The sequence below is a fragment of the Taudactylus pleione genome, unplaced genomic scaffold (assembly GCF_031769625.1).
Source record: "Taudactylus pleione unplaced genomic scaffold, aTauple2 ptg000164l, whole genome shotgun sequence".
NCBI classification, from domain to species: Eukaryota; Metazoa; Chordata; class Amphibia; order Anura; family Myobatrachidae; genus Taudactylus; species Taudactylus pleione.
In genome coordinates this window covers 825,069-839,898 of record NW_028284566.1, presented here as the reverse complement: position 1 = coordinate 839,898, position 14,830 = coordinate 825,069, and the positions used below count along the sequence as shown (strand labels likewise).

Here is a 14,830-nt window from a genome sequence, read left to right as displayed (position 1 = left end):
GGTAAATTTACTAAGCTGAGAGTTTGCAAACTCTGGAGAGTTTGGGCATTTTTCCCACTCTCAAATTTGCTAATGTCAAACTCTGGAGAGAGATCTCCTTTGCTACGGGAAAATACTGGAGAGTTAGCAAACTCCGGGCTGTGGCATTACAGCCCGGCCGTTTTGGGTCTGGTGCTGGTTTTAAATATAGGGGGGACCCTACTCAATTTATTTCACCCCTATATTTAAAACCAGGACTGGCCCTGCAGCCTGGTGGTGGTTTCTAAATTACGGTGGAACCCTACACATTTTGTTCCCCGTATTTTAGAAACCAGGACAGGCTGGCAAGTACGGGGCTGGTTAAGCTTTAGGGGGGAGGCCCTATGTCTTCATTTTTTTTTTTACACTTTTAACCCACAACACAAGCAGCTTACACATATTTCACTGATATGTGCAGGCTGATTGCTCGGGAGAGTTTTGCAGAGAGAAGATACTGCAATTTCAGGTGAGTCATCTCCTGCAAAACCTGCTACTCGGAGGAGAAATCTCCTGAAAAACCTGCTACTCGGGAGAGAAATCTCGTTCTGCTTCCCCATCGGCCATCTCACTCTCAGCTAAACTGACTTCTTTGTAAATTTGCGAGTCTCAGGAGCTTCAAATCACCCGAGTTTAGGTGAAGCTAATTGAGTGGAAAAAAAAGTAAACTCTCCCAGACTCCATTCTTAGTTAATTTACCTCTTAGTGTGTCGACCTTCAGACCCTGTCGACCTATTGCCTGTCTAACTTGTATTGTCTACCTAAAAATTGTCTACCTTTTTTATTATAAAGCTAGTGATCCACACCCCTGGACAACCACCTGGATCCTCTATGCCACTGCGCCAACATTATTACCTGGGAAACATTGCATCTCATTGGCTGCATCATTTGCCTGGATGGATGTGACAGAGTGGCCAATTAGTGATGCCCTGCTATAGCCAGTAGGGAGCATTTATCCACCATGGGCCAAATGTCAGATTATCTCATTATCTCTGTTCTGAAGAACACAGTGTAAATCAGGGTTTCCCAAACTCAGTTCTCGATGCACCCCAACAGTCCAGGCTCTAAGATTATCCATGCTTGTGCACAGATTGTATAATGAAACTGACTGAAGTACTAATTAAGGGCCTGATTCAGACCCACTCGCGAGTGGCTGTCCGCTCGCAAGTGGGTCGATGGTGTGCACTGCGCATGCGCACGACGGAGGGAGCTCCGTCGTGCGCATGCACGAGACGCGACGAGCGAAGGACTTTCCTTTGCTCGTAGTGTCTGATCAAAGGGGGAGTGCTGTCGATGTTGATTGACAGCACGCCCCCTTTGGTGGGCGTGCCGGGGGCGTGCCTGCCAGACGTAGGCGTTCCCAAGGGAACGCCTACTGTCAGAAGCCGGCCCCACTGACATCACTAGTGATGTCAGTGTGAGTGATTTTGATAGAGTGATTCTGATAGAGCCAAAATCACTCCTGGCCTTGCTTCTGCTCGCACTGGCGATGGTCGCGATGGTCAAGACCATCGCGACCATCATCCTGCACACTCGTATAGGCTGTGGGTGGTGACCCACAGCTATACGAGCGTCCAGGAGGACGCTCCATAATTATGGAGGTGGGCCCTGATTCAGAGCGAGCGCTCTGGTCAGAGCGTCCGTTTCTGAATTAGGGCCCAAGTCACCTGTTCTTATAGTGTTCCCTCTAGCTCCGGCGGCAGGCAGGGCGACGGAGCTAGAGAGGGCAATGTTGTGCGTCTATAAGACGCGTCCCCCTTTTCGTCATACTTGGGGGCGTGCCCGGCGCTTACGGACATGCTGGGCAGCCCCCAAGCACTGCAGAAAGGGAGAATAGACGCCGGGCGCATGCGTCCCGGGCGTCCCGCGGGTGAGAACGGCTCCCGCAGGCTGTTAGGGCAGGGCACTTTTTGCCCTCCTCCTAGAGGGCAGGGTGCTTTTTGCCCTCCAGAGGGAGGGCAGGGCGCCGCGCCCCGCTAAAACAGCCTAGCGGGAACACTATCTTAAGCATAGATATCCTTAAAACCTGGACTGTTGGGGTGCCTTTAAGACCAAGTTTGGGAACCACTGGTGTAGTTTAAAGTCACTCTATGGATGAGCTTTTTTTTTCATAAGAGTATGATAAGTATTAGAATTCTGCAAATAGCGTAAACGTTATATTATTATTGTTATTATTGTCCTTTATATGGCGCTACAAGGGTTCTGCAGGGCCTTACGAAGTACATAAACAAATGAGCAAACAAGATAACAGCGACTTACAGTACAAAACAATGCAGGACAAGGACATCGCTTATAAACATTGCTGCAAATATCAATCATAACCTGCAATAAGCAGCAGGGTGCCAGCAACCAAGTGTTAGGTGCCCTTGTGAGGAGTTAGGAGTAGATGATCGTATGTGTGCGGGAAGGAGAAGCACATGAGGGGAGAGGGCCCTGCTCGTGAGAGCTTACATTCTAAAGGGGAGGGGCAGATGGACAGGGGTGACACAGATGGGGTAGACAGTGAGGAAGGGGCATGGAGCAGCGGGTAAGGATGAAAGCCGGAAGGCTATGATGAAGTAGTGGGTCTTGAGAGTCATATGCAAAGAAGGTTGCTGTTCCTCTTAGAACCATTAAAGTAAATTGTGTGTGTGTGTGTATGTATATATATTTATATATTAACAACATTTTTAAATCTGCCATCATTTATTTATTTACTTTGGGGTGGAACAGCTAGATTCTCTTCTGTTGTGGCTGGTGGTTTTACTGTTCTGCTGCAATATAGCACCACGGACAGCAGCACAGGCAACATGAATCTTGCCTGAAGGAGACTGTGTCCTGATGATGTATATTTTCCATTTACTGTGGCTAGCTTGTGTAAAAGGTTACAGGAAACACCGTATGAAATGCCACAGCTCTGCTTTTTGTTTCACATGCATCTGTACTCACAACAAAGGGTTTGTTAAACCGAGAGGGAACCCCAAACAGGGCAGGGCCAGATCGGAAACATAACAGCATGTAAGTTGTGGTGTCTCCAGTGATTTCTGAACGTCAGAAACTGTCACACGTGTTGTGGGTAAAATATACTGTACCAAGCGGGGGATAGATCTAAAGCATTGTGTAGGTAAGCTGTGCCTTTGACAGAATGGGTAACGTAGTGTCTAGCATTTCTGTCTCCAGCACCTGAGGTCATGAGCTAAAATCCTGACCAAGGCACTATCTGGTGGAGTTTGCACGGGTTCCCGCCCCCCACCGGTGTAACCTTACTGGGGTTAATTGGTTTATGACAAACAATTAACCCTAGTTGGTAAAGTACTGGTGTGAAAGACTGAGATATTCGAATATGTGTGCACTATATACAGTAAAATAGAGATGTGTGCAGACCCTCGTCTTCTGGTTTTGCCAAAACCACACTCAAGTTTTTTGGTTCTTTTCGGGTGATGCGGTTAAAATACCGATGGAGGGGATTCCGGCGGTCAGAATGCTGGCGCCGAAATCCTGACACCTGTAACAATTCCGGCGCCGGCATCCCGATCGCTGAAATCCCGAAGGAAAGTCCCAGGGATAGGGGGAGGGTTAGCGGTAGGGATAGGGGTTAGAGTTAGGCACTAAGGGGGGAGGGTTAGGGCGCGGGAAGGGGGAGGCTAAGTTTAGGCGGGGAGGGAGGGTTAGGGTAGGGAGAGGGTTAGCATACTGACCGACAGAATGTCGGTATTCTATCCCTGTCGGGATGCCGGCGTTGGGATTCTTACTGCCAAGGATACCGAACGCCGGCATCCCCTACCCATCCCCTTTTAGGTTTTGGTTTTGAATTACTTTTCAAAATTTACAAAAATGGCTAAAATCATGTAACTTGGAACTGTTTGTGTTCCTATAGTATTATCAACATCAATAACATTAATTTCCAATTAACACGCAAGATTTTAAATTTTAGTTCCGAATCGCGAGAAGACCCAAGTCAGGTCTCTGTTCTACTCTGAAACCCCAAAATTATTTCATACTTGGATTCTGTTGGACTTGGAACCCCAAAATGATTCCAACTGGGATTTGGTTTGACTCGGAACCTCCAAGTTCAGTTGTGTTCAGTTTTCTCAAAAACTGAACCGCACATCTCTAAATAATTGTTAATAAAATCAAGGTCGCTCAATTCGAAATATATTGTACTTAGAAATGTAAAGTCATCCTCATTGCCTCATCTGTTATCCTACTCAAACTCTTACCTTTGCACTTTTTATTTGACACTCCCTTTTCAAAAAGCTATTACTTTGTACATGGGCAAATGACCAGGTATCTATGAAACATTACTTAGAAGTGTTACTATTATATTTTTTGCAGTGGCAGAATGATGACTATTTGACAATGGTTTCAATATAAACTGTTGATGCAAATGAAGCAGGGAAATCTTTTTTTTCCTGGCTCCCAGTTTCATGTGTTGGACCAGCCTGCCTGCTTTTGGTCAAGTCTTTTCAATTCCCATACGCAAATTACGGTTTCCACTGAACCGTCTGTATTTTTGATTAACATTCATAGTCACGGCTATAGAAAAATGAACATTCTTACTCAGCAAGACATGATTTAACCTTCAGACTGCTGTACATTTTCTGAATGTTTCAGAGCTGTTTGGAAATGTTATGTTTTCATAATTTCAATAAAGTTATTTAAATGTTAAAAGCCTAAATCACCTTACAAGGCACAGATGGCTTAACGGTTTTCTTTGCTGGAAGGACCTTTTTATTTTGTGGGCCTTGATTGAATGTGGGAATTGTCTTCCAAGTAATGCCTGCCTGCTTTCCTATTCACAGATCCCAGCTGATGATGATTTTAGCCTGCCAGACGGGGATGAAGACCTGGTAAGGGCAGTGCAAACCGTTCAAGAGCAGGCTGAAAATGTCCAGGTCAGTATGTTTTCCAAAGATTAAACAAAGCTAAATATTCCAGTTTTGACACATGGGTGGTGAATCAATTGTTTACACTGCGGCTATTATTTTAAGAGTGCCCGACAGACCAATTCAATTGTTGCTCCGTTCTGGCGTGTGATAGCTGCCGGTACCGGAATTTCTGCTCGCACTCTCAGGAGGGTGCGGGCAGAAATGTGCTATAAACCTGTTGTTAGGGCGCCCTAACCAGGACTTTAGACGGGTTTAGCCTGTTTGCACAGCTAAACCCGATCTAATAGGGCGTGAAGACAGTGATAATTAATGGGCAGCTTGTTGAATTGACAATACACACACTGTGTTATGAACAATACAATTTCTGGGTTGGGTACGGGATTCTGGCAGTCAGGATGCCGACAGTCAGAATACCGACAGCGGCATCCAAACCGAATTTGGTAAGTAACCCATTCCCTAACCCACCTTTCCCGCAGCCTAACTCTCACCCTCTCCCTAGTGCTTAACACTAAGCCTAAATCTACCCCTAATACTCACCATCTGGATTCTGGAGCAGGGATTCAGGGCGCTGTCGGGACTCCGGCTCCGGAATGCTGTCCGCCGGCATCCCCAATTTCTGTACCCAAACCACAGTGACAGAATATAGCTGCAGAGCATCTATATTTATGCAGCTGCTGCTCAAATAAGCCACCAGGTAAAGCTCTGTGCCCGCTCTCTATCAGCGTTACCACCTATTGGCGAGCAGTAACTTCGGCCAGTGCCGGATGAAGACATGGGGGCCCTAACGTCTAAAATTAAAAGCAAAGTGATCTTAGTTTTTCCCATCTTTGTGTCTGTTAGAGTTGTCACAACAACACACCCAGCAGGGTTGGCATGGTGCTTTTTAAGTGTATACAAGCAGAGCCCAAACGAGGGAATGAGGTGAGGAAGGAAAGGGGAGAACTAAAGGATAAAAGATTAAAAAAAAAAATTTTTTTAAAAACATCTATAAAATAAATAAGGTTTCTAAACCCGCTCATTGTACATAGCCAACTTTAATTAGTCCTGCACACATGCTCTCCAGTGTTTACTTACTGTAGCTGTGCACACTGACAGCGCAGCTTAGGTTATGCATACCCATAGGAACAGCTTCACTTCAGTAGCACTCATTTCTCCACCCCCCCCAACTTGATCGCTCCTCTCACCGAGGGTTCCATAGGCTGCTGTTGGCTATGCTCTTCATAGTGCAAAAGAGCTGTCTTCTATGTGACAGGGACTGCAGGTTCACTCTCTCCATTCGCAACCCTCCCTCCTTGTCTGCATACAGAGACAGCCAGTGTCTGTACAGCAGGCTGCCACCGTCTGCGTCAGCGCAATGAGGGCTGTTACATGTGACCACCTCAGCCAATGAGAATCAGCCTGAATTATATTGGCTGCTGCACGTCAACTTCTGCACTTCACAGCGATCTACCTGTCGGGTGTCTACGATCGAAGGGCAGATCACAATCAGCGTTGTGAAAACCCCTAGTCTAGCATGTCAGCACAATACTAAGAAACACTACATTATTATTATTGCCAGTTATTTATATAGCGCACACATATTTCGCACTGCAAAAGAATATTACACTAATAAAAACTTAATATTAATACAAACAAAGCTCTAAATGTACATATAATATAAAGTCAGACAAGTACTGTACAAAACCACCAGTGTATGTGTCAGTGTGTGTGATAAATATATAGTGGTTAATATAATGTTGTTGTTTTTTTTAAAGGTCTTCTTAAAAACCATTTATTGTATGTTTAATCAAGAGGCTCCAAATCTGTAATTACCTTTTATGAAAGCAAATGACAAATTGTTCCTATTAACAGAACTGACATCTTTATATTTATAGCCTGCTGCTAGAGCCTCCTGCTAGAATCAGGTTTAATTGTTTTGTTGGCTGAATAAAAAGATTTGATAAAAGGTGATATTGATGCAGATTGGTTCTATTTTATTTATTTTGATTGCGGCACACTAAATTATGTTTTTATTGCCGAGGAGAAGGTCATATTCATTGGAGAGGCCGCTCTGCATTATACTGCAAACCTTGAGCAAGGAAATTGTGTCCACTCTCGGGGCAGAACGTAGCTGCTTTGGGCATCTCGTTACAGTATCTTCCCCAATATTTGGTATACAGTTTAGAGGAAACGTCACATTAGGACAGAAGGTACTCCTGACATAGAGAGAATTGTTTTGGCTTGATGGGGTTCTCGCTTGCCTGGTTTGCTGATCCACAATTTGATGTTTGGGTGAGGACATAGGACCTTATTCAGAGGCGGCCATACGGTCTACGACCGCACGGCCGCCTCGATGTTTTGCCAGTGCGCATGCGCACGAGGGAGCCGGCTCCTTCGTGCGCACGCGTGAGACCCGCTACGACCGACAGCGCTGGTCGTAGCGGGTCTCTTTCCAAAGGGGGCGAGCTGTCGATGTTGATTGACAGCTCGCCCCGTTTGGAAGGCGGGCCGGGGGGGGTGGCAGCCCAAACGGAGGCGTTCCCATGGGAACGCCTGCCGTTTGGGGGAGGCCCCACTGACATCACTAGTGATGTCAGTGGAGAGCTTCCGGCTCTGACAGAGCCAGAAGCTCTCCGGGGCTTACGACAAGTGAGACCCTACCCTAGGGTCTCGTCGTAAACCCCGATGGTCGCGATGGTCTCTGACCATCGCGACCATCACCCGAGCGGTCGTTAGAGCTGTGGGTGTTAACCCACAGCCTAACGACCGCAACAGAGGCGGGCGGTCAGGATGCAAGTGGCCGCCCAGTTTCTGAGCGACCGCTTGCATCCTCCGACCGTCTCTGAATGAGGCCCATAGTTTTTTCGCAACCTTGCGTCATTATATTTTTGTGGTGAGAGAACCTGAATCTCTACCAGACATATCTGGGGCAGGCAGCCAGTACGAGCCTTGCCGCAGAAGAGTTTTATGAGATTATAAATCGTCTATGGTGATGAATCCAAACCTACTTGCGATTTGGGCTCTTATTTCAAGGACACCAAGCCTCCTGGGGGAGGGGGAGGGGTAAGATGAACAGTAGATGCTGACGGAGCATTGTTCCAGTCATAGCTGAATGGGCAAATGTACAGTAAATTAAGGTAACTAAATATTCATGATTATCTCTTGCATTGTATTACATCTCCCCTTGTCAGTAGGGGATAACATTAAAGGGGATCAATAATGTTATTCAACTACAAAAGGACAAATAGCTGAATTAAAGCAATGGCTCTCTACACATCTATCTTTATTTGGGATGCGGTTAATATCCCAATCGCAGGGATTCTGGGGGTCAGAATGCCGGCGTCAGCATCCTGCCAGCTGGAATCCCGACCGCCAGAATCCTGAAGGTAAGTAGTGGGCTTAGGGGGAGGATGGGGGGGGAGGTTAGGTACAGGCACTGAGAAGGGTTAGGGCAGGAAGGGGGGGAGGGTCTGGATACCTACCGACAGGTGTCGGTATCCTAACCCTGTCGGAATGCCGGCGTTGATATTCTGACCGCCGGCATCCCGTACCCATTTCTCTTTATTGTAACAGTTTTTTTTCTGAGCTCTGTCATTTTAAGAAAATTGAAGAAGCAAGTGAATGAAAGTGTTTTGTAACAATTTTCTGAAAAATTACTTTTTTTTTTTTTAATGAATGAAGGTGTTATGACCTAGGGATCATAGTAACAATGTTATTATAAATGTCGGTATTCTATTTACTGATCTATTTTGTGGATAAAAGTGCTATGTCCAATTCATGCCAAATTTATTTTTAACTGTAAATATCTCAGTTTCTTCTAAATGTAACATAACACATTCATCCACTCTCCTCTTCAGTTCATCATCTTACTGTAGCGGTTCCCCAAAATATATTATTGAAATTCATTGCAATACATTTTTCTGCCACCAGATGGCACTTTGGGAGAATTGTACTTTACATGTCAGATAAATGAAAGTATATTCGGATTGATTCTAAAGCTGGGTACACACTAGACACTGGCGTCACTAGGGGGTGTGCGGGCCACACTGGGAGACACCATCCGAGGGGGTGACACCAAAATAACAGAGGTGCTGTGCTATTTTGGTGTCACCCCGTCGGATGGTGTCACCGTGAAGCCAGGACACGGAGAGAGGCAGGGGAGAGACTGTGGGCTGCCCCAGCAGCTGCAGGAGCACTGAGGAAGCCCACTGTGTGCGGGAGGCGATAACGCCCCCAAGATCGGCACACAAGGGGGCGTGACTTTGCGGGGCATGGTCACGCCCCTTTCCACGAAGCCACGCCTCTTTCTAGAGCGCGCACTTACGGCGCGCAAAAGCACTCAGTCCAGCCGCACCGGGTGTCACCCAGGTAAGTGATGCCTCTGACACTAGACGATATGTCATCTGATCTGGCGGATCGGAGCGAGATATCGGGCACATCGTCTAGAGCAGTGGTCTCCGACTTGTAGCTCGCGAGCTACCGGTAGCTCGCGGTCTTAATTTTGGTAGCTTGCCTAGCTGCAGTACTGCAGAGTCAACTAAGAGGAAGTGACCTCTGACGTGTGCTCCCCCGTGGAATCGATGTCATGGGTGGAGCCACAGGGAAGCACATTAGGTGATTGTTGCAACCTCTACAGCAATCACCTGACGTGCTTCCTTGTGGTTCCACCCACGGCGTCTACGCTACGGTGACTCCCGTCCAGCCCTGCCAGAAAATCACGCAGCAGCCCTGCCTATATCTTTTGCTCCTCTGCTGCACGTACCTCCTTGGAGCCGGTAATTAACAGTGAAATGAGCCTGTGCTTAAATTTTTCTTTTCAAACTACAACAATATCACTGTAATAATTAAATGCATTTTTATTTTCTATGAAACTTTTTTGTTTTTTCAATTTTCATTAAATTACCTTCAGTTGTTGTTGTTTTCTACAATTTTAGTAGCTCTTCAGGAGGTTTAATTTTTTTTAAAGTAGCTGACACCTCAATTAATGGTGGAGGCCACTGGTCTAGAGTGTACCCACTATGTTGCTGACGAGGTGCTCTCCCGCGCGTCTTCAGCGACATCCTCCATCGGCCCTGCATGCAGTTCCGACGGGGGATATCTTTAGCGAGGGCCATGCTGCCGTATGTAGCATGACCCGCGCTGTCCTCCGTTATTGCCGGCATCGGCAAGTGTGTATGCGATGCCGGCACCACCACCGAGTCCCGTCGCTTAAGATGTTATTTGCCTCAAGATAAGATATGTATTTGCCTCTTTTTTTGCAGTTGTGACTTTATGCTAAATACTGGAACTTGCGCCAGTCCCATTTCTGTCAGATTAAGGCCTCTAAGTGATTTAAGCGTCTGAGGGTCTGAGCACTGCTGATCGCAGATTCCCGATGTTCGAGAATCTGCGCATGCGCAGTACCCGTTCTGTGATCCCACACGCAGTCTGGCAGAAGATTGTCAGTGTTTGACAGTCTGCTGACATTTCTGGGTGAGGAGGGGATGGCGACGGCCTCCTTTCCTGAAAACGGTGGTGTGTCGTCCCCATAGGGGGGGGGGGGGGGGGGAGTGGAGAGGCCAGTATCTCCGTCAGCTGACAGAGATTTCCTGGCCTCTTTTACTCATCTGAAGGGCCAGCTTGTGTGACCCCATGGACACACAGCCGGCCGATTGTAGCGTAGATGATCCAATACCGCTTCCAAGGACGCAGCTCGGATCAGTAATGCATGCAGGAGGCGTGACGCCACCTGCTGCATTACCATATTACAGCTAACGCAGCCGGTAACATGTTATCAGCTGCAATAGCCTATCCGTCGGCAGCTGAATCACCCCCTGAGTTCATAGCCAGTTATGCTCACCCCCATAGGAGAGTGCTCCTCCATGCGTCCGAATACCCGCCCCCCCAGTCACAGCCCAGGAACTTTCTGAGGCTGTGCGTTTCTGTCCTGCGAATCTGTATACTCACACCGTGGGACAAATGCACTGTGCAACTTCTTAGCGAATTAGACGAGCACGCTGTTGCAAACCATTGAACATTGGCGTGAATATCGCCATTGATGTGTATTGTGTGTCCGATTACTGTGATCATGTCCAAACTTAAACTAAATAATCAGCATCTATGGTCAGGGGTGGTAAGAGATCGGTTGGGCCCAGGAACTATTGGTTATGGCAACGACCCTACGCAAATCCTTAGGGGGCATGACATTGCCACCCTCCTATTGCAACCCTGTCTATCAAAAGTAACTTTTGTCGATAAATAGAGAACTGCCAGTGAGTATAGCACCTCTTCTACCTTCACTCCCACCCTCACATCCCCTACATCCACGATCTGCCTGTGCCAGACATTCTGTGCTGTTTTGTTTTATCAGTTCTCCTATATTCTAATTTATTTAGGGGTGGGAGTTTCCAGTTTGGGATGTGATTGACCAAAAAAGAAGGAACCAAGAGATCTATTAATTGAATTTATATTGAGATCCATGACTATTTTGGTGTCTGCGCACTGATCCCACCTTGTTTATCAATAGAAGTTTCTCTGTGTTGTGTCTTTGTTTAGCATAAATCCTGGATTACCAAGGAACATATCATCATATGCAACCAATAGGTAAAGCATTCAAGGTTCTTTAGTGTACCTCCTGCTTCTATATCGTCTCATTGCTCCCATTTATCTTTGGGTCTCATTCAGAGCCGCTCGTAAGCGGCCGTTTGCTCGTTCCGAGCGATGTTCGCACATCTGCGCATGCGTACGGATTGTAATACGCATGCGCGAACCAGTCAGTGCGTCCGAAAATCGTGTGCTCGCTAAATAGCGAATGCCTGCTATTTTGAGTGACAGAGTGAGGCGTATGTGGGTGGTAACAGGGGAAGGTGCTTGAAAACGGGGAGTGGAGATCAGAACGCAAGCGTGCCTAAAGGTCAAAACGGGCGTTTTAAGGCTGTGCATAATTAATACAGCAGCGTCATTGCCCACGTCACTTGGTTTTTTTTAAGTCAGTACTGCTCGCAACATTGCGGTAGGAAAAACTAACAACAAGAATAGCGAGCAGTTCAGACGCCGTTCGATGTACTCGATTAATCTAATAAATAGCGGACATGACGTATGATGCGAGCGGCCAGGGGGCGTTTATTTCAAAATTACGACCGCAAGTTTTGTTCGCTCGTTCAGACATAGAGGCGTGAACAGACCGCAAAGAGCGAACGGTTTATTTGAATAGCCACCCCTTTTTTCTGAACGAACGACCGCAAATAGCGTCCGGCTCTGAATCAGACCCTTTGTCCCCTCTGCACGTTTCTAAACTGTAGGAGGAAAACGGCCACAGAATTGCCACCAAACGCCAAAATACTTTTAGGCCATTTAGAGAAAATTCTCAAAATATACCCCTAAAAGGCACCCAGACCTTTTCCTAACCCCAATATTGCCCAGATGCTGTCTGATTCCACATGTATTTCAAAACTTCCACCAGTGGGCACCCACTACTAATTCACAACCAATGATCACTAATTAGCCTCAAATGCCCACTGAGTAACAATTAGTGACTACCAATCACCATAATATTTACGGGTTACGCACTAATTCAGAGTATATAAAAAAATGTATAATAATACTATTCAGTACTATTACCAAATATGGCAGAACCAAATAAGTACAAAACGCCAGAATAATTTTAAATGTATTTATATTAAATAATCTAATTCATAAAAAACATAGAAAGCTTACATATTCAGGTGTACTATACACTCTATAATATGCTAAAAAATCTGCACAATTATATGTAGAGGTGGGTATGTCCAATAAGCCGGTTCTTTTCCCAAATATAATGTTAAGGGAGCAAAGTATGTCACTTTAAGATCTCACCACATTAGACTGTAAAGGTAAGATTATTTGAGCGTCCACTCCTCTGTTTAATAAGCTCCGGTTCAGGTGTATTTGGAGCCCCATCGGGCTAAGATGTTACAGTGGTTAAGTAATCGCTCAAATGTGCAAGCGGTTCTCCTGGGCAGTAATTCAGCCAGCCTGTGACAGCCCTTCACCACACTGCAGAAAGAACACTCTCCCGGCTTACAGAATAGGCCAGTCTACGTCTTCTCTCCTCTTTAAGGTACCGGAGATACATGGACCGGCCGCACAAAGGGCCTGATTCAGAGCTGAACGCTCTGACCAGAGCGCTCGCTCTGAATCAGGGCCCTCCTACCTTTTTTTGGAGCGTCCTCATGGACGCTCGCATAGCTGTGGGTTACCACCCACAGCTATAGCGAGCGTCCATGATGATGGTCGCGATGGTCTTGACCATCACGACCATCGGGCTTGCGACGGAGACCCAGCGGTAGGGTCTCGCTGCCGCAAGCCCTGGAGTGATTTTGGCTCTATCAGAGCCAAAATCACTCCCACTGATATCACTAGTGAAGTCAGTGGGGCCGGCTTCAGACGGTAGGCGTTCCCAACATCGACAGCACGCCCCCTTTGGTGCGAGACCCGGAGCGACAGCTTGGCTGTCGCAGTCCGGGTCTCGCGCATGCGCACGACGGAGCTCCCTCCGTCGTGCGCATACGCAGTGGGGAACATCGACCCGCCTGCGAGCGTACTGCCGCTCGCGAGCGGGTCTGAATGACCCCCAAAGTCCCACCAAGTGGCAGATTAACTAAGAACAGTCCTCTGAAGTCCTCTAAACGGTTTTGCTCCCTCCAATGGAAGCTTTATCAAAGAGTAAAGCCTCCAGGACTCAAACAGCTCAATTTATACAAGTCCTCACTCTTCTTGATTCGTTCCCATAATGTCTCATTAGTTAACACCTGAACACACAGGAGTCTCCCATTGTGCTGGTACAGAGCTAAATATTTTTATATCCTTTCATACAATCAATTACAAAATATACATCTAAAATAAGCATCTTGATCTTAGTATATGAAATACTTTAAATTGGATGTAGTTTATAGACTGGTGGACCAAATGCCGCCGGTCTATATCATGACAGCAGAAGCCTGACAAGGTACTTAAGATAGCCGCCGAAATACTGACGCCTATCTTAATCCTGGTGCTGGAATGCAAAAGGGCGCCGGACCGATCGAGGGAAGTTCGGCCGTCCTTAGCACTTAGCCGCTTGGGGGTGGATTAGGTTTAGGCATTCCCAGGGGAATTTAGGGTTAGGCGCCACTAGGGGGAGGTTAGGGTTAGGCACCCCCCCAGGAGGGTTAGGTTTAGGGTGCAGCGGGGGAAGGGTTACGTTTAGGCACCACAGGGGAGGGGACTTAGGGTTAGGCACCACCCCGGGAGTTTTAGTGTTAGGCACCCCTAAGGGAGGGTTAGGGGGAGGAGAAGGGTAGGGTTAGGGTACTTACATGCTCCATCAGGATTCTCCTCTGTTGGGCTTCAGGCGTTGACAATTCATCCCGGCGGCTGTTAAGCCGCCATGATTTCATACCCATCCCCCTTAAATCATAATGTAAACTTGTCGTCTTTCTTTCTCTCAATAATAATAATAATAATAATAATAATAAAAATAATATATAAAGATTTTGTTGTTTTTTTGATCCTTATATATGAAAAAAAAAATTTCACCTAAAAAGCAACATTCCTTACTGGTGTTGGAACCCCTGAATATGTAAGCTTTCTATGTTTTTTATGAATTAGATTATTTAATATAAATACATTTAAAATTATTCTGGTGTCTTTATCCTATTTGATTCTGCCATATTTGGTAATAGTATTGAATAGTATTCTTATACATTTTTGATATAGTCTAAATTAGCTCAAAACCTGTTAAATTTTTGGTGATTAGCTTTGTATTTTTTTTTGTGAACTTACACAGGTTCACATGTGTGTTTGCAGCTCTATAAAATTCATTTGTTCACTAATTTGTTTGATGTACATTCATTTATTTATTAGCGCCCTGCTAATCAGTGTGTTACTAATTAATACCACCTTGCCCAAAATGAACACCCTGTCAGCCAGGACTCCGCAATCATCGTTCTTCCATGGATGGATCTGTATTT

At 46.2% G+C, this 14,830-nt stretch overlaps 1 protein-coding gene across 1 annotated transcript in view; it reads left to right on the top strand.

Moving 5' to 3' along the window:
* The window catches only part of SPAG16 (sperm associated antigen 16), an 826,137-nt gene that overhangs the window by 11,144 nt on the left and 800,163 nt on the right, over nt 1-14,830 (top strand). The window contains exon 3 of the mRNA XM_088475190.1: nt 4,797-4,889. Within this exon, the coding sequence (XP_088331316.1) occupies nt 4,797-4,889 (93 nt within the window). The remainder of the gene's footprint in view (nt 1-4,796; nt 4,890-14,830) is intronic.